General features: G+C 40.5%; 1 protein-coding gene across 1 annotated transcript; it reads left to right on the forward strand.

Moving 5' to 3' along the window:
- Window positions 1-842: 842 nt before the first annotated feature.
- Window positions 843-17800, forward strand: DDX42 (DEAD-box helicase 42). Its single transcript, XM_082010640.1, has 17 exons — window positions 843-1786; window positions 2657-2807; window positions 3420-3481; window positions 4507-4543; window positions 6003-6152; window positions 6437-6541; window positions 7140-7259; window positions 8358-8534; window positions 9031-9159; window positions 10047-10146; window positions 10843-10890; window positions 11432-11529; window positions 12832-13108; window positions 13782-14008; window positions 15356-15466; window positions 16253-16354; window positions 17010-17800. The coding sequence occupies exons 1-17, from the start codon at window positions 1566-1568 to the stop codon at window positions 17757-17759; spliced, it is 2865 nt and encodes a 954-aa protein (XP_081866766.1). The 5' UTR covers window positions 843-1565; the 3' UTR covers window positions 17760-17800.
- Window positions 17801-20209: the final 2409 nt, after the last annotated feature.

The raw sequence follows: 20209 nt of genomic DNA on the forward strand, positions 1-20209 counted from the left end.
CCGCGGCGCCGGGCCCCCCGTCTCCTTTCCCTGCTGTGCCCGGGGGAAGAGCGATCTCGGCAGGCGAGGGGGGCTCCTCTTCTCTTCAGCAACCGCCAGAAACGGGAGCAGCTAAGCCATGTTGCTGCGTTTCCCTCAGATCCAGGGAATATATAGAAAGGGTCCGTGCCTTCGCGTTCCCTCCCTCGGAACGGCATTGGCAGGGAAGCAAAGGCTCGGCAGTTAGCCTACGGTCTCCCTTTGGGTTTCATCGCTGTCCTGTAGGAGCCCTCTTTCTGTACACTCACTAGTGGGCTCTGTGGGCAAACAGACCAAATTTCCTACTTTTCCAGTGGTATGACAGAGTAAAAGAATGATTCTTTTTATTTTCTGGGGTAGTGGGAGGGAGAAAAGTCGGTAGGTACAGCGAGGAAGAGCCCTGAAAATCAGATGCAGTAACAAGATTGCCTACTGTGCAGAAGTGCAAAGTTACCTATTTCATTCACTTGTGGTACATGTTGATCTCTTATCTGCCACGCATCTACAGGTGTGAAACTTGCAAGGTGTGTCAGGGCAAGTGGGAGAACAGCTGCTAGTATGGAGAACTGAACAGCAGAGTTTTCCCCAAAGTCTCCTAGTGAGCTCTGATCTGGTCTTGAGATTTATTGAGCAAGGTCCAAGCTGGTAAATATTCTGCACAGGGAGCAGTAGCAGTATTTACTCTCAGGTTATTTCTTTTGCAAGTGAATTCTTATGTTATTGGAGGATTCTTACTGAATGTGAGGATTTGTTTAATAAGACTTGTAGCCTTTGGGCCATCTAATTATAATGCTCTTGAAAGCAGTGGGTGTCATACTCTTTTTGGCTGCCTTAAAGGTATGACTTAATTGACCATGCAGATGAAATAATTCAATTACTTGTAATGGAACGTGTACATCTTAGTATATCAGATCAGTCTTCTCTTCATCTAACTTAGAAAACTGAGATCTGGGCAGGCATGTTATGTGGAGTATTGAAAATGTGGTTTGAAAAATGTAGATTGACAAACATATATGGCTAAAGATGCTTTCTTAAGAGGGAGTCAACTTTTTGGTAGAAGTATGCCTTGTCTCATAACAGAGTGGTGTGCTGTGTGCTACTTTGGGCCTGCTTTTCTAGAGATATCTGGATTTGTAGTGTGGTATTTACAAAACCATGAAACACTCAAGGATGGGATTGTTATGGACATGCAAAGTTCCAGCCTTGGGTTTGTTTGTCTTGGATTGCAAAACAGGCAAGACAGGCAATATCTTAAATATGCTTAAACAGTCATTGAGGGACATGGTCTGTTATGGAAGACAACCTTTTTGGTTTTTTTTTTTTTTTTCGATTTGTGGATACACTCATACTTAAAAGAGAAGAACAAGGCCTGAGTCTTTTTGGGTAACAGATCAAACTTTTGTCAGTCGCATTTCCACAAGTCTCTTTGTCATGACTGAAGTAATCCAGTTAAAAGAAAAATTGTGACACAGTTATATATTACTGCCTAAAGCAGACTGGGCATTAATTTGTCTTTTGTGATTTTTAACAGATATATTGAGGACATCATGAATTGGAATAAAGGTGGACCTGGTACTAAGAGAGGCTTTGGTTTTGGTGGATTTGCCATAACACCTGGAAAGAAAGAGGAGCCTAAGCTCTCTCAACAGTCTCATAGTGCTTTTGGAACAGCTGGTTCTTCTGCTGCATTTGCGAAATCAGGACCTCCTCAGCTGCCTTCTTTCTACAAAATTGGGTCAAAGCGAGCAAATTTTGATGAAGAGAATGCGTAAGTAGGGTTATTGCTTGTGTTTATCTAGCTCTAGATTTTAGTGTTTTAAAGTTTCCAAGGTCGGGGGAAGTATCGGTGACATTTATGAAGTTTAGTTATTTAGAAAAGCCTGCTCAGGGATAAGTACCCTAACATGGCATTAGGGTGCAAGAGAGCCCTGGTAGCTTTATCGCAATAGTGTCAAGAAAAACTGAGCTAGTCACCTGCAGGTACTCCCATCTTTGCTTTGCAGCAGACTTTTGATGTCGCTCTGGACTGAGTATTTACCCTTTCTCTGGGTGCCAGCCCATCATCTGTAAAATGAGAATGAGAATACATCCTTGCCTTTAAATATCTTTTAAGAACTGTGAGATGCTACAGCAGCCCATGGAGAGTGCTCCTCCTCTAGCTTTCCCCTCCCTAAGAACATATCTACCTCAGCTGAGCCTTGGGCAGCTCAGTGTCACTTATGCTGTGGTCTGAACAAGACTTTGCCTGCAGTGGTATGTTCAGAATTGGATCCAAGCAGGATAAATTTGTGTGTCTTTTGCGCAGGGAAACAGTCAACTCCACGTTTCTTTACTAACCCTTCTGTTAGCTGCATAAATGTGTTGAACAGAAGGGAGCTCGGAAAATAGTCCTATATTCATCAGCCTGGGAGAGCCGTTCAAGATCAGTTTCGTAACATCCATTTGCCCTACCGCCACTTTTAGCTTACAACATGAATAATTGTAAAGAAATAAATAAATCTCAACATCTTTTCCTGTGTACGTACTGACTTTTATTATCCATCTCTGTGCGGGAAACTTGACTCTACTCAGAAACGATGAAAGACAGCATGGTGCTGTAGACTATGTGCTGACCAGGCCATTGTTTCTTTCTTTTCAGGTACTTTGAGGATGAAGAGGAAGATTCCAGCAATGTCGAATTGCCATACATTCCCGCAGAGAATTCCCCCACTCGCCAGCAGTTTCATTCCAAATCAGCAGACTCTGACAGCGATGATGATCCTCTGGAGGCATTCATGGCTGAAGTGGAGGCAAGACCTGGCTCGTGAAACATTTATTAATTTATGTGGCCATACTTCTCTCCGTCAGGAGCACCAAATGTCACTCATGACTTTGGCAGCTGTATTCAGAATGTCACTTAGCTTTTGTTTTTTATGTAAGATGCTGTGTTAATTAGAACTCAAAGGTGGATTAGATGGGGACAGGGCAGATATGATTTACAGTAGTTTAACTGTTGAACTGTTTTGAGTATGTCGAGGCAACACAACAAGAGCTTTGTGTGTCTCTGAATATGAAATTAAGGTTTTGTGCATTTTACACTACCTGAATTGAAATTATTTGTGTTCATCATGAGCTGTTCCTTAGCTACAGTTCTGTTATTAGCTGGATTCTATCACAGTGTTTTCATGAGGGATGTGGAGAATATATTTTTTCAACAATATTGCCACAAAGTTACAGTATATAAATTTCAAAGGTATTAGTAGGCGAATTTATTTATCATAATAAGATATGGAACCAGAGAAGGTATAGTCCAAAAAGTGTTGCCTCTGTGGCATGATGGTCTAGCTATGTAGAAACATTTTTCCCTTCCATGTTTTATCATCTTGGTTTTTTTAACATGTCATAATTTTATGACCTGTTAGGATCAAGCTGCTCGAGACATGAAGAGACTTGAAGATAAAGACAAAGAAAAAAAGAATGTTAAGTAAGTTCTCTTTTATAATTCCCATACCTGCCTGTGTCTTGTATGGTGCTAAGAGAATTCCAATGCGTTTTGTTGATGATGATTTTCTGTAGGCAATATAATATATACCTAGTAAACAGCATTAACCAGCACATGATATCCTCCATGGGTAAAGTTCGGTGCAATAAAAATTGAATAAAAGGAAGGGAGAATCCATGGCAGCATCCATGGTAAAATGTAACCGCACTGAGAGTTGTCTCACACAAGAAGCCTTTCTAGGCCACGCAATTGGGGCAGCACATCTACTACCACCTTTCAGATCAGCCTGAATAATTTTTCTTCTTTCCACATCCTTGCAGTGATCAGGATGGTTTAGATTAAAATTGCATTTATGTGAGCAAAACAACTCAGTACTGCTGTAGCTGTAGTACTGGAGATTCTTCCAAACTTGAACCAGGTTTTAAGACATTCCCTGTAAAGCTGATGTATTAGGTAGCATGTGACAATTGGGATACTAAATTTGGAGTTTAAACAGTTTACATATTGCAGTTTATCTGTCAGTTTTGACCAAGGAAAGTAACGCTCTTGATTCTTGATCTAAATGTCAGAGACATTGGTAGAACTTGCATTGTATGGGGTTGACCAGATTATACATGGTCCTGAAACAGAACACTGGATCCAAATCACCACCCGGGGAAGCTCTGAACTGGATTTGCACTTCCTGGCTCATATTCCTCTTCAGTTATGGGACTTCTGTAGCATCGAGAGCTTAGACCAGGATGATCTTTGATGTGGCTTCTACTGGGAAGACGGAGTCCTAATCTTTCAGTCTCATTAATACAAGTAAATAGAATTCAGTAAACAGGGTCGCTGTTACGGTTGGCACCAAATATGGAAACTCCATGGGCTGGGATTATAAATGTTACTGAGTTGTTAGTGTTGTGTCTTCCACGAAATATGGAGCTCAGCACTAATCAAATGAAAGTATGGAGCTGAGTATGTGGAACACTTGCAGGGAAGTTTTTTTTCTCCGCTTGTTTTTCCAGGGGTATTCGAGATGACATTGAAGAGGAAGATGACCAAGTGAGTTCCTATGCAGTCTTTCTATTTTCTTTTTTTTTTCTTTTTTTTATCTTCCCTCCCCAAATACTTATACTACTAGGTACAAACAAAACTCCAGTATCATGTGCAGTATCCGGACAATTCAGCAGGAAGCTGTGGTGGTTACCCTGCTGCCTCTACCCTTCTAGGTGTTTCACTAGAAAAAGGAAGAATATTAGGAGACAATTTCATTCTTTTTTACTCCATTTAAGAAGATATTTTTCAGACAATTTGAATTTCAACTTCCTGTACAAGTTTTTCAGTATTTGAGGGTCTCATCAAATTTGAAATTAGCAGAAACAACTAACATGGAGCACCAGTGAGAGGCTGTTAAACTGTGGAGGCTATTTGCAGTGAAATTTCTGTTAAGGGCAAGAATCAGGCTTTTTGGTCTTTATTTTCAGAGGAGCTCCCGTTCTGATTGAGGATTATAAGCATCACTGTAACAGAAACAATAAACAAAGACTTCATTTTGAAATGTACCTTACTACTAAGTTTTAATTAATAACTATTGTGTTACTCGCAGTAATGCAGAGCGTGGCAGGGTTGTCTGGCCTTTAGGCTTTTGCTTCCAATTTGGTGAGTGTAGCTGTGCTAAAGTGTGAGCAAAGGTGACTTACGCTAGTAGATAGCTGTTGTTCAAGTGTATTGTATATGCATATCTATGTGACTAAGTGATAATTGGCCATGCAAATCAAAAAGCCACTTGAGTATATACATTTCTTTGTAAATGAACCTTGCTTTAAAAATCTATTCTTAAGTATTTGCCTGAAAGTCAACTGAGACTGGTGTTTTCTCTACAAGAATGTCTTGGTGTGCCAGTGAGATTCTGTAAGACACGTACATATTTGTGAGCTGTAAGGATGGCATGTTACAGTTGCTGACAGTGACTTCTAACCTGGGCTTGTGGTGAAGGATTCTTCTGAAATAGTTTCTTTCTTTCCCATTTGCTGTTGACTCTCTTAATGAAAAATAGATATATTTTATTTTCTTAGAGTCTAGTTAGGGAAAGTGGAGAAACTACCTTTGGCATAGTGTGTTTAAAAAAAATGTAAACATCACATGTTTAGTAACATTGTGTTCTTTGTTTAAAAACCTGCAGTGTTTGTACTTTGTTCATGTGATTCATAGATTCTTCTATTGTTAAAGCATAACATGTCTTGGTAGAAGGAGTTGTTAAGCAGACATGTAAGAGAAGAAGTTTGGTTTTTAAAAGCATCTTTGTGGTCTAACTGACACTGTAGTTGTTTTCTTCATTTGTATTTATTGTCCTTCTTCTGGACATAACTGTTGGTATTTATTAGAAGAACCAGTTCTAGTGGACTTTTTTTCTTCAATGGTGGGTGTGAAAGCAGCCATCTAGCATGTACACCATTTAAACAAATGTAGTAGTATTTTTGCATCCTCTTGTATGTGATTTTACTGATATGTTTTGCTGCAGGAAGCTTATTTTCGCTACATGGCTGAAAACCCCACTGCTGGTGTGGTCCAAGAAGAGGAAGAGGATAACCTGGAGTATGATAGTGATGGGAATCCAATTGCACCATCCAAAAAAATCATTGATCCTCTTCCACCTATTGACCATTCAGAGGTAAGAAGTTTATTCCATTCTGTTCTGTCCAATGTGTTCTAGAAAGCAGGTGCTAAGAAGTAGATTGAAACATGGTTCTGTCCCTGTACATCAATATTGGCAGATACTATTTCAGTGCTGTGCCACTTGAGTCATACTAAAGATCCTTCACATGACTTCATATTAAACTAATGTTCTTGCAGATAATTAAGAACACTTTCTCAAAAGGATCCTTTCTCTCCAAAACTAAGTGTACAGAGAGAGAATCTTGAGTCCTGGACTAACTGAGTAATTACCCCTTGCAGATTGAATATCCACCATTTGAGAAAAATTTCTATGATGAGCATGAGGAGATCACCAGTCTCACCCCACAGCAAGTGGTGGAGTTACGTCATAAGCTAAATCTCCGGGTAAGCTGGTCACAAAACTATCCTCCTAGGATCTTTTTTCTCCCATTTATTTGGACTGTCTCAGTAGTTTTAATGAAAACTTTCATAGGAAACTCCAGCTTTTGAATACCAAGCCTTTTGGATACCTTCAGTGACTTTGATTCAAGGGAGTTTGGTTTTGCTCAGCAGTTCTTGAAAGTCTTTTCTGGACTTGTCAAAGCGGGCACCCGGGATTGCCAGTTGCATGGTTGCACTTGGACTAAAGAACTAGGAATTGAAACTCGAAATATTATATGCAAGAATTACTTCTTTGCCATTTGTGACATATTAGTGTGTGCCTTTCTGTGAAGGGAATTATTTGGGGAAGAAGGAGACTAATTATAGAAGGAGGTAGATACGATGTTTAGTAGCTTATGTTGATTGCCAGTTTATCTAAATTTTTATACCTGAAAGTCCTATTTACACAGCACATCTGGAGTTTTCACCTAGTTAAACTTATGTCTATTCAAAAAATAAAAAGCCAGTTTTGGAGGTAGAGACACTTTTTTTCATTTTTGTACAGCGCTCTCTCTGTTTTTCTCTTACTGTTCATGAACAAAGGTATGTTTCTGTTTCTAAGGTCTCCGGTGCTGCTCCTCCAAGGCCTGGCAGTAGTTTTGCTCATTTTGGGTTTGATGAGCAACTTATGCATCAAATTAGGAAATCCGAGTATACCCAGCCCACTCCTATACAATGTCAGGTGAGTGTCATTACTTCTTTAACATCAAAATGGAACTAATAGAACATGTGCGAAGGTCCCTAATCCATGTGAGGATGTATACAATTCTAGTTTCCTATATAGAGCTGTCACAGAGAAGAATATTTTGTATTTTTCTAGGAAAGTAGCTTTGATTTTTTTTATATAGAAGTTTACCCACTTTTTTTCTTGTTAAATGACCACTGTAAATATATCCATATTCTTTTCTTCATTTGTCTCTTGGTGAAGACTGAAAAACATGCAAGTGGCATCTCTTGCTTATAGAAATGCATGAAAGATTGGTTTGTTTGGGTTTTTTTAGAAATTGTATTAAAAATAACCATAGCAGTAGCTGAGTAAAGAGACATATATTGACACCCTTGTTCCTTTAAACAGCTTATATTTGAAAGTCTTGTAACTAGAAGAGGTATGCAACAAGGCATTTTTTTTAATTTCTTTTGGGAGTTAGAATAAATACCCTATAAGCTGGACCATTTAACTGGTCATTCCTTGGAGAGCCATGCCTGCAAAAGGGATTCTACTGCATGTAAATTGATTATTATAAGTAATTAAGGTTATCATTAATGTGATTATAACCAAGAAAAGTATCTGAAGTGGTGTGAAGTATAAAAGATGACATGGTGCTGTGTCCAAGGGATGTGTATTAGGACCTTAGTCCATACTATTTGTAAAAACCTGTGGTTGAGAGGTCCTTACAGCAACAGTAGGGATGAACTGAGGACTTCAGCACTCAGAGTGGTTGCAGAAAGAATAGGCTCTGAGAATTTGTTTTTAGCATTCTTACAGCTGGACAAGATGTTCCACAAGATTTGTGGAACAGTAAATATATCCTTGGGATGTTGTACTGTGCCCAAACATTGACTTCATATAGGACACCAACAGTCATAAAATGGTCATTGCTTCCAGCCCTTAAACCAATTCAGATCTGAACTTGGCAATAAATGTGTAAGCATCGACATATGTTGCTATGAGTCCTCTGTAATGTGCTTTTCTCTTGTTATCTAAGTTTTTGTGTAACAATCTAGCACAAGAATATGCTAAGGTAGGCATAATATGGGTTTAGAATCTCCTTATTTTTAGGGTGTTCCAGTTGCACTAAGTGGCAGAGATATGATTGGGATAGCTAAGACGGGAAGCGGAAAAACAGCAGCCTTCATCTGGCCGATGTTGATTCACATCATGGATCAAAAGGAGCTTGAACCAGGGGATGGTCCCATTGCAGTGATTGTATGCCCAACCAGAGAGCTTTGCCAGCAGGTAAGTGTATAGTAAGCATATATGTGCCATACAGTGTTCTTATAGAAGATGACAAAATTCTGGGCAGAAATTATTTGAGAAACTATTTAAAAAAAAACCACTGTGCATTAGTAACATGCCTCCAATGTAAGCTCACAATTCTCTCTTATACCTCTTTTTGTTGAAGCATCATGACAAATCTGCAATTGTAAATTTTTGCACAGTGCTCCCATATTATTTCTAAGTATTAAGAATACTGTGGATGCCTTGCCACAAATTGTGTGTGTAAAAGGATAGAGCCTGCAGGTTAAATTATGGTGGATGCCTAAATAGGTTTCTCAAATTACTGGAAATTATCCACAGTATTGAAGTCTGCAGCCTTGAGGATTTCTGAATAATTTTATTAAGTTATTAGCAGAAAAGTGGATTTCAGGAGCTGGACTATATTTTCAAGGTAGGTATGTTTTCTCAGATCTGTCTAACGTGAACTGTGATGTGCTTTGTTTAAAATTCTCAGATCCATTCTGAATGTAAGCGCTTTGGTAAGGCATATAATCTGCGCTCTGTAGCTGTGTATGGAGGAGGAAGCATGTGGGAGCAAGCCAAAGCCCTCCAGGAGGGGGCAGAGATAGTTGTCTGCACACCAGTAAGTACCTGTATGCAAACAGTACAATTTCTTGTTGCTTAACTGAAGCCAAGACAGATTTTTAATACCATTGGTGATGCAGAATTTGTTCTCTTGATCTCTGAAATCTAGCTTCTTCACAGATTATCAGGTGTTGAGAGCAAATATGCTGGGGTTATTTGTGTTCCAAGAGAAATTGAAAGACATTAGGTGTGATTTCCAATAGAGACAGAGTAGCAAGTAAGATCTGCTTGAATCTGTGTCAGTTGTATGCAGCACCAGCTTCTGATTGCCAAGCCTTAAATTCATGAGGAGAATTCCCAGAATGTCATGAACTTGAGTGCCATCTTCCTGAATCAGTATAGAGCCCGTGGCAGTAATACTGAAAGGTTGAAACATTGAATCAGAATGGGTGTTGATGCTGAACCAGTGATGTAAATGAGCACCTTTGTCAACTGGCTCTGCTTATTGCAAAAACTGGTTAGGAACTGAAGCAAAACTGAGCAACTAATGGTTGGAGGAGATTTTATTGTGGCTATTTATTGGGGTACTAGGCAAGAAAACAAAGTGTGATGAACTCCCTTGCCAAAAACTGTGGGATTGAGTAGCCAGTTCATATTTAAAATGTAATTTTAATGAAGACTGGAGAATTTTAGGATTTCGGATATCTTAACGTTGGAAAAACAGTCCTAAAATTCAACTTGTCAAGCATGGTTGAGGAGAGTTTTAGGAATCTGTTTCTATGACTTGAATATTGACACTCGTTTCTAGGCTGAAGCGTTGAGATGTTTTCTGTTCTAAGTCTCTGGTAAGTGAGGCTAAAAAGCAGTTAAGTGCTTGAAGGTTGCATATATTAACATTTTTTAAAATATGCTTTAAAAACTTGGCCTTTTTTTCTTTTTTAATAGGGTCGTTTGATTGATCATGTGAAAAAGAAAGCTACAAACCTTCAAAGAGTCACTTACCTTGTGTTTGATGAAGCTGACAGAATGTTTGATATGGGTTTTGGTATGTAATGAACAAAGGTCACTGTTTTGGAAAGCAATGGTGTTCAGTTCCCAGCTTAGTAGGACTGTTTTTAAGCTCTGTAGCTTCATATACTTGGAAATACATTAAGGAAATATTTTATAGACAATATGGACATATTTAAAGGCCTAATATCTGGTGATATAAAGAGATCAATGACATCCTGTTGATGTTGAAGTCCAAAACCGCTGACTTTTCTCTTAGAATTGCTGAGTAACTTTTGGGCAAGTCACTTCAGTGCTTTGATTCTGTGTGTACAAACTAGTGATGTTAAAAGAACTTTCTACTTTATTGGAGGAGGTTTGATCATTCAGATCTGGATGATTTTCAATTTGTACTCAAGAATCATGGGACATAGCAAAGATTTGACAGTACTGTAATATTGGAAATGGAGGGAGACACTTGTAAGATGTACAGGGTATGCACAGACTTGGCTAGAATCTTTGTTTATGGAACTCCTTGCTGAAGGAACTTGCAGAAGTTTCTTTGTACAGCAAAGGAACTTCCATTGTGCAGCAAAGAGCAGCTGGAAGTCACATTATAATTAAATACTGAGTGAGAGGCACTCATTCACTCTATGGTTATTTGTTAAATGGAGCAGTGAACTTGTATTTTGAATTATTCTACTAAATAATGAGCATATGATGTTGATTAGAACATTTTCCCTCTCCTTTCCAGAATATCAGGTTAGATCAATTGCAAGCCATGTACGTCCAGACAGACAGAGTAAGTATAAGCATGTTTCAGACTAAACTGAGAGTTGAAGGAGGGTATACGGTGGGTATCATTAAGAGTCTGGAACAGAGCTTGGATTTCCTGTTCTTGATGCAGCTGCGCAATGAGACTTTTGCAGAAGTCCACTAGTGTTAATTCTCAGTGTGGGCTGTTGGGAGGGAGCGCTTGTGAAGTGCGGGCATTTAACCACGCTGTTCATCAGTCTGTAATCCCTCCACAGACTTTACTCAGGGAAAAGATGATGAGCTGAATTAATGTTCATATGCTTTGAGATCCTCTGTTCTAAACTGCCATGAAAGAAAGTTCTCAGCAGTGCCACATATTATCAACATGTTATTTCAGATACCATGAAATGTGTTTCCACTTCGAGGTATTCTACTTGTGGAATTGATAATTTTCATTAGAACTGGTAAAACAGACCGGTCATCACTGACATCTAATACAGTTGTACAGGTCCTCATTTACAAGATCTGTGCAATTTTCTGAAAGAAAGTTTATTTTTCAAGGAGTTCAAATACTGTTCTTCTTTTAGCCCTCTTGTTCAGTGCCACTTTCCGTAAGAAGATTGAGAAATTGGCCCGAGATATTCTGATCGACCCAATTCGAGTTGTGCAGGGAGACATTGGAGAGGTAATTCCACATTACTTCTGAGACAAGCAGAGAAATGAACCATTCTGTTTCTGTTGTCTGAAATTTATGGTAAAGTGCTGTAGTCATTTATATTTGAGAGTAACTACTTTGTGCTTAACAAAAATTGTAAGTGGTTTGGTTTTTTTCTTTTAATTTTATTGAGCTTTCTTTCTGCCAACAAATATGTAAGTGACGGGAGATTCCATCAAGGAGTGAAACAACATTAATGCAGTGCTTGATTTTATTATTTTTTTATTAAGCTGAATCAATGGGTATATTCTTCTGTTTTGTTTCAAAATTCTAAATTACAGCTTTGGCAATGAAGGACTTGAAATTTAGGGGGTAATGTCTTTCAGCTGGTTTATGTGGGAATGTTCATTCTACACTTGCTTGACAGTAGCAGCTGAACTGTTAGCAGACTAGGGATTTGGTAATAAGTCAATGAAGTGGGCAGATTATGTTTGCTGTGAAGAAATTTACTTATAATATATGAAAACTGTCAAGAAGTTTCACAAGATGCCTTCAGAACATTCTTCTTTTAACCAGTTCTCTTCATTTTTAATTTTTTTCAATCAGGAATGTGAGGTACCCCTTTATAACAAGAAATTAAACAGCGCTTAAGAAGCAGCTTTCCTAGCTCAATCACATGTTATCTTTTCTTTGATCTCAATTATTACTTTGAGAGCGTCATCCTTGAAATAATTAATACTTCAATGTGTAAAAATTAAATCTTTCAGAGAAACTTCCAGATAGTGGGAAGTAGTGCGGTAGTGCTGTGAGTTCTACTGCACTTTCATTACTTGCAATATGGAGTGTATAGGGAGTCTGTTTATGCCTCCCCTCTTCCTGACTCTGAGGACGAGTCACAGCCCACAGGAGTACTTTCTCTGATCGCCGTATGAGTAACTTTTACTGATGAGCATCCTCTCCATCTCAGGCCTGCTCTTGCACAGCCTATTTTAGACGTTAATAGCATCTGTTGCAAGAGCATCTAAATTGCAAGTACCCATCTTTAGATCAGTAGGGTGCTAAACTGCATCATGTCAAAGACTGCACTTTACCTCTCAGGTTTAGCAAAGAATAGTTCGTTTAACCCTTGCCTTTTCCACACTGTGAAAATGACGTGGTCAGCGTTTAGTTAGACAAGAGCTGAAATGTCTTTTAAAGGAGCATTTTGGTCCCCTGCTTTTTTTTTATTCTCACACCTAGTTTAAATTCCTGGGTTTATTCTGCCATCTGTGCATGTTTTCCATGCTGTCATTTCTAGCCTGTGCTATTGCTTGTCTTTATTCCTCCCCTTAGGCAAATGAAGACGTTACTCAAATTGTGGAGATTTTCCCCTCTGGCCCTAGCAAATGGAACTGGCTGACTCGACGCCTTGTGGAGTTCACATCTTCTGGGAGTGTTCTCCTGTTTGTCACCAAGAAGGCAAATGCAGAAGAGCTGGCCAATAACCTTAAGCAGGAGGATCATAATCTGGGACTGCTTCATGGTGACATGGACCAGAGTGAGAGGAATAAAGTCATTTCAGAATTTAAGAAAAAGGGGATCCCGATCCTAGTAGCTACTGATGTGGCAGGTATGTGATGTTCTAAGAAACAGCAGCTCATACAAGTTGTGGATATCAGTGGAAAGGCTAACACATTTCAGTGGAAGGCAGCAAGGTTGGCTTCCGTACCTGCTGAGCACTGTGTTCCAGATGTTTTTCAGAAGCACACAGTGTTAGCAAGGGATTTTATTTTAAAGTCTTCTGATGATGTTTAAATTACAGCCTGACAGATATTTTTTAATATACAGAAAAAAAAATCTATTTCTTAAGGAAGTAGTTGCTCTTTGTTAATCAGCTGACACATTATGCATGCTTAAATGAAGAGGAAATGGACACACTTGAAGCCTTGTCTAGAACAGCTTTCGTACCCAAATGTTTAACTGAACAAAGAATGAATTTCAGTGTCCTTTAATAAAGCCCTCTCTCTTCCTTGGAATTAACAATCATTTAGAAGAGATCTCTTCCATCTTCAATCCTGTGAACCTGGGGATCGGTATAACTTATACTACTCTTGGAGAAGATATTGCTAGACTTAAGGTAACAAAGAATTTTAGCCTATGAAGGGTGTCTTAACCGGGGTGTGGTCCTGTGGAAACTCCCTTCGTATGCTGGAGCAGAATGAAGTGATATGCTTGTATGAACAGGATTACTTTGAATTCATTCAGGATAATCATGCTTACCACTATATTGTTCTTTATTACAGCTCGTGGGTTAGATATTCCTTCCATTAAGACTGTCATCAATTATGATGTGGCTCGAGACATAGATACACACACCCATAGAATTGGTCGTACTGGCAGAGCAGGCGAGAAGGGAGTTGCCTACACTCTGCTGACTCCCAAAGACAGTAACTTCGCTGGTGATCTTGTCAGAAATCTGGAAGGTGCTAATCAACATGTTTCCAAAGAGCTGTTGGATCTAGCAATGCAGGTACAAAGAAGCAAAACTCCTTGAGTAGAGGAAGGTTCCTGCCATGATTAGCACAAAATCAGGAGCTCTAGGACTTGTTTCTGGCTCCATCATATGTTCGCAGTGACCTTTTGGCAACCTACACTGTTTTTAAGTAGGGTTTCTAGTGGTTTTTATGGCCTTGGAAAGAATCCAGGAAGACATGTAAATTGTGGAACACAGTGTGTAATCTGTTTTGGGGTAGGCACTGCCTAGGAAATTAGGAACTGTAATCTGTGTGATGGCAGCAGAATACTCCAGCTCCACTATCTCATTACAGTTGGATTTTTGATATGCATTTATGGCAGGCATCTGGGAAATACAGCTTAGCTGAAAGCTGAACTAGAAAACAATTACAGGGATATGCATTCTGTGGAACGGTTGTTGCGTGATCATTATACCTGCTTGGCAGTGCTGTCTGGCAGGCTTGCTATATATAGGTATGACAAATAGCTGAAGCAATTGTGCTTGTGCTCCTCAAGCACAATTGTGCTCCTGTGCACTGTGCTCCTCAGCTCTGTAAGTTCTTGTCTTTTGCTGCCCATGTAGCGGCAAGAGAGTAAAGGCTTTTTGGTAATTCCCAAATTCAGAGATGGATTAGCATGCTTCTGGCTTCATTGCCAAGCAGCTTGGGCACTAGAGGCACTTACTAGAAGTATTTTTTCCAAGGTACAGAGGCAACATTTTCAGAAGGGACACAATTTGTGAGGCAGAGCTCCACAGGCTGCCTTTGAGAGGAAGAGTATAGAAGCTAAATGGCTTGGCTTATTGGCTTCTTCGGGTTTGAAGAAACTATAGGGCATAAAAAGAGGTGCAAGCCAACCATTATTTAAAAACCTGGTAACAGGAGGATGTCTGGTTGGACTGCCCTTTCCTGGCCACTGCTTGTTGCAGGAAGTTTTGCTGACAGGACCTCATTTCTCCGTAGCTGGACAGTGGGCTAAGTCAATAAAACCCTAGTATGAGCAAGTGCAGAGCTCCCAAATGAATGGCATTAGAGATTGCATTTATTCCTGGGTTTATTAGAATGCAAACCCCAAAAATTTAACGTGGATGAAAGTTCAGGGGGAAAAAAATTAGTTTTCATAAAAAGCATTTGTTAAAAAAAGCTTCAGACCCACATGACAGAACTGTCTACAGTTTAGTTCCAAAGCGCTGTAGTCTGGCATGTCCCATCCCCTTGCAACAGCTGTGTTGTTGAATGGGAAACATTCTGTTTTCATTTTTCTTTTGAAATGCTGAAAATCCTCCTTTTCTGAGTCTTATTACATGCATTTATGAAGCTTCTTATTCCCTGTATTGAGAAGAATTTATCCTTCTTTTGTACAGAATCCGTGGTTCCGGAAATCACGTTTCAAAGGAGGAAAAGGCAAGAAGCTGAATATTGGTGGTGGTGGCTTAGGATACCGTGAACGTCCTGGTCTGGGATCAGAAAATTCTGTAAGTAGAGATGCTGAGGAAGTGGTTTACAGATGCTTGGAACCTTTAAACTTAGTATTGACCACTCTTTAATTTAGAAAATCTTCTTGGTTCTGGAGTATAGCCTCTTCTTTCAAAGGTTTTTATATCTCAGAATCTTTCAGCACTAGTATCAGAAATATCTCAAGTGAAACTGGCCCATGCTGTTATCCTCTTGTCAAGAGCTGCCGCCTTTAGAGCCAGAGTGATCCAGAAGGTTTGGACATTCTTCGCAAATTGACTGTCAATGCAAAATAAATACTAATAAATTGCTTGAAAAGCCATTTCCAGGCTGATGCTTGGCAACAAAAAAATCTTGCAGCATTGGGAATACTTACTAAGGTATGTCCATGCTAGGAAACAGCTTATTGCCAATGTGTATGGGGACAGAGTTTAACTGTAGACATTGAAAACACATCATGGTCAGCATCTTTGCAAAAGTCACAGCTGAAGCCTTTTTCACACTTGGTCCTGGCTGTGACCTCTGTAAAAATCTCCATTTGATTGCATTTTGCTTTTGCTTCTACTCTAAGGAGCTGGGAAACGTGGTTATACTGTTTCCTAGTGAGTTACTAGGACTTAATGCATTTTCACTTTTCTGTCGTCCTCAAGGTCATGGGGCAAACTGTTCTGCTGCTCAGTGCTCTCCAAAAGTTTGTCATCCTTAGTAGATGTCTTTCCAGGGCCAAGATAGGTTTGGCGAACAGTTGAATTGAAACTGTCTGTGTTGGATAAATCTCTCCAGTTGTCCTTTGTCTTTTTGCACAGGACCGTGGAAACAACAACAGTGTGATGAGTAACTATGAGGCATACAAGCCATCCACTGGGGCAATGGGAGACAGACTTACGGCAATGAAAGCAGCTTTTCAGGTTGGTTTGATCACTTGTACTCCAAGTTCTAACTCAAGAAGAAAGGACATAACATGGAAAAGCTTTACTGCTGATGATTCAAGACGATTTCCCTCCCCCCCCCCCCCCGCCCGCTTCAAATGCAGAAACCCTGTTGAGTTTGGTGGTTGTGGCCATGTCTTATCTACTTGGAGCACCCACTCAGCCTTGCAGTCCAAAGTGGTAGAATTAGTATGCAGGCTGGACTGAACATGTTTGCGCAAAGTTAATTTGCCAAACTTACTTTGTTTCCTGCTGCCTGTTTGCTCTCTCTCCCTTCTGGATTCTGCTTCTAGGCTTGATACTATTTAGGTTGCTTAGCAGCAATAGTGTAATTGCAACCCAAAGAAATGGGGAACAGAGTAAACCCTTTCTCTTCAGTGTAAAAATTAACCCCATAATATAGGAGTTCCCTTGTTTCTGTAGTCTGGTAGCAGATGTCCGTTACTAATTCTATGTTCGTAAGCACAGCAGGAACATAATCCCTCCAAGACTGACTTTTTATAGGAACTCTTTTTTCCTAGGGGTTCCCCAGAATTCAAGACAGGCTTGTGTATGCGTGACAACTGCATGTTTTGTGGGGCAGGGTAGAGCCAAACATGCTCTCTTTTTTTTTCTTTCTGTCTCTTTCCGGCAGTCCCAGTACAAGAGCCACTTTGTTGCTGCAAGCTTAAATAATCAAAAGACTGGTAGCTCTGCTGCTGGTGCCAGTGGCTGGACCAGCGCTGGGAGCTTGAACTCAGTACCGACAAGTTCAGCACAGCAAAATGCTGCAAATCCTGACAGCCCAATTGCAGCTGCCGCAGCAGCAAAGGGTGTTCCAGGCTTCACCAGCACGGGGAATTTGAGTAGCGTTCCCACCTTTCCAAGTGTTGGAGTACAGGGCTTCAACAACACAAATGCCAGCACCAACAGTCGAGAAGGCAGCAGCAGCACTAGCGTTGCCGCCACTGGCAGCGGCGGCGGTGGTGGTGGTGGCGGCAGTGGCAGCAGTGGTGGCGGCAGTAGCAGTGGTGGTGGCAGCATTGTCAGAGAACGGTACGACAACCGGAACAGTCGCCACAATGAGGTCCCACGCCGTGGAGAGGGTGGTGGTCGCTACAATGATGTGCAACGCCATGGAGAAGGAGGCGGTCGCCACAGTGACGCTTACCGCCACGGAGAAGGCCGACATAGCGACAACCATCGCCATGGTGAAAATCGGCACTTCGCTGATGTGGGCAGTGGCAATCGCAACATCAGTGATAGCAGGAATAGCAATGAAGGTAGGAACAACGAGAACAGGAATGGTGAGAACAGGAAGGATGCCAACAACCGAGACAACAAGACAGATGGTTTTGCTGTCCCAGAGCCCCCAAAACGTAAGAAGAGCCGGTGGGACAGTTAAAAGCTGGTGTTTCACAGCCTGGAATCTCTGCAGGTAGTGTTGTCTTTTTCCAGAGGATTTCTTGGGGTTTTTGGTAACTGGTTGTTGAGCACCTGGGGGAAGAGAAGGAAACCATGCAAACTCCCCGTGCAAGTCTGGGCCGGTACATCTACGGACAGATTTACTCTAATAATGTGTACACACAATGCTTAGTCAAAGAGAAATCATTTTGATAAAGCTCCCTGGGCTCTGCTTTTAAACATTCAGTGCTCAAGTGACTCTCTGCTGGATTTAAATGATCTTCTTGACAAGAAAGAAGATGTTTCACATCCTTGGAACATTAAGAAACTTATCCATAGAAATATAAAGTAGTCTTTTCTTAACCAGCGTTCACATTTAAAAAAGCAGTCAATCTAGAGTTGCTCAGGACCCACCAGTTAAACATCAGTCTTTCAGCAATTTGTTCAGTATGGCGAGTTCTTCCCCAATCTCTTCACATATTCTCTTATCCCCAAATGATTTGGCCTCCAGGTTGCCCCTTACATCTCTCCCCATCAACTAGGATTGTATCAGTTTGCATTGCTGAAGGTGGGATGAAGCAAGTTGATTTTTCTTTCTTTTTCTTTTTTTTTTTAAATGAAGCTGTTCAAGGGATCCTTCTCCAGCCCAGCTAACCACAGATTCACATGTTAGTGTAGGATGGGCTCCCTGGCTTGTTTGTGGTCAGTATATCAATCCCAATCCCATTGCCCAGGTGTTTTTTTTCTTTTAAAGAACGTCTTCTTTCCTAATAACCTTCATTTTGGTGGAAGCCTGCATAGCAAACTTGTATCTCTGCTGTGCCTATGCACCCACTGTTAAGAGAGGGTTGAGTGCTTTCTTCAAATTAAAAGCAAAAAAGGGAAAAAAATGTAGATACGCCACAGCAATCAAAGGCTGGTGCCCCCCCATGAAGCGTAGTTAAATGAAGAGGCTTCATTCAGAAATTCAGGGACCTGCTGCTCAGAAGCCTTTAGGGAGAACCTGAAAAGCGATTAAGTGGAACAGCTCAAATATCACCCCATAATGGACACACGTAGTTAAAACTGTAAAATCTTGCTTGACCATTTTTAACTAGTGTGTATTATCTGTTTTATAACTTTTTTTTTTTTTTTTTTTGCGCCATAAAGGTAAGGAAGAACTCTTTTGTTGAAACATGTCAGCACCCACCTCTGTCTTGTTTCTACTGAAAGAAGTATCAGAAACTGTCAGGGTTTTGTGACATTGTGATGTTTTCTTTATCAGCTGTGCATTTACTTTCTGCTTGCTCTAGTAAATGTTTTATTACTGGGACAAAAATACCTAGCATGTGCTTTTTATTCTCCACTTCTTCCTTTGGCTGTTCTGGTATGTGGATAGAGATTTGACTGTGTCCCTTTCTTCCATCAGAAGTTGTGGATTGTAGTTGATAAAAGACTTCTTGTGTTTTTTCTCAATATCTTTCATCCCAAACTGTTTTGCAAAACATATTTTAGCTTCAAAGTCTCCTGGGAAATAGATTTTTCTCTATTTTACATGTGGGAAGTACAGCCCCGGACATGTTGCTCATCCCAGCCTTTCATGGGGTCATTGGTTAACCTGGAAAGAAATTGTTGACTCAGCAACAGTCTTGTGATCTGACTTGCACATGTACTGGTTTCAGTTAAGACACCGACTTCATTTGGGCCCCCTCACTAAGTAGCTCTAATCTGTTGGGTTGCGTGTTTGTGTTTTTTTTAAAAACAGCTTCCACTTGAATTCTCTCATCACGATCTAGGAAGAAACCTCATTGCGCTGGTTTGAGCTCCACATTTTTAGTGTTAAGACATATATGTTCCAGGGCAGATGTGACAGGGGTGTAGAAGCTGTTGCATTCCCCTATCCTTAGCACACGTAAGGTTTATCACTCTGCACAATTAAAGATTTGAGTTAAAAAATAAAAATAGCTCCGTAGTCTGAAGCTGCCATCTGCTCCCTCCCTTGCTGGATCTCGGCTTGCTGCCACTGGCAACTGACCCTGTATGTGGCTTATTGCTTGGGTTTCTCCCCTTCTTTTTAATGCATCCCTTTGCTGTTCAGTAGGATTATTGAAATTCCTCACCCTTCTCTCAGCTGCCAGGAGCCTCTTGAGACCTGAATGAGTAAATATTGATTGCTGACAGAGCGCTATAAATGTCGGTTCACAGGTCTGTGTTAGATACCTAAGAGGGTTGATTCCATCTCCACAGAACAAGGTAGCAGTGTGAGCAGCGTGCCAACTACCCTGAAAGAGAATCTCTCTCCTTGCAGTGGCAGGCTGTGCTGCTTTCTTCTAAAGAGACTGGAGCACAACTCACAGCTGAGCAACTCAATTGCAGGAAGCTTGGGTTTGTAAAGTGCAGTCCTCGGATTCTGCTCCTGCCTCTGTGCCTGCCCATCGGTTACCCCCTCTGCCTTATCTACCCAAGGGAGAC

Source organism: Phaethon aethereus, assembly GCF_964289735.1.
Source record: "Phaethon aethereus genome assembly, chromosome: 25".
In the NCBI taxonomy this organism is placed as follows: Eukaryota; Metazoa; Chordata; class Aves; order Phaethontiformes; family Phaethontidae; genus Phaethon; species Phaethon aethereus.

Coding starts and splice junctions, on each gene's coding strand:
- DDX42 (XM_082010640.1), top strand. CDS start 1,566: ATGAATTGGAATAAAGGTGGACCTGGTACTAAGAGAGGCTTTGGTTTT. Junction 1,787..2,656: donor AATTTTGATGAAGAGAATGC/GTAAGTAGGGTT, acceptor CTTTCTTTTCAG/GTACTTTGAGGATGAAGAGG. Junction 10,891..11,431: donor TGTACGTCCAGACAGACAGA/GTAAGTATAAGC, acceptor TTCTTCTTTTAG/CCCTCTTGTTCAGTGCCACT.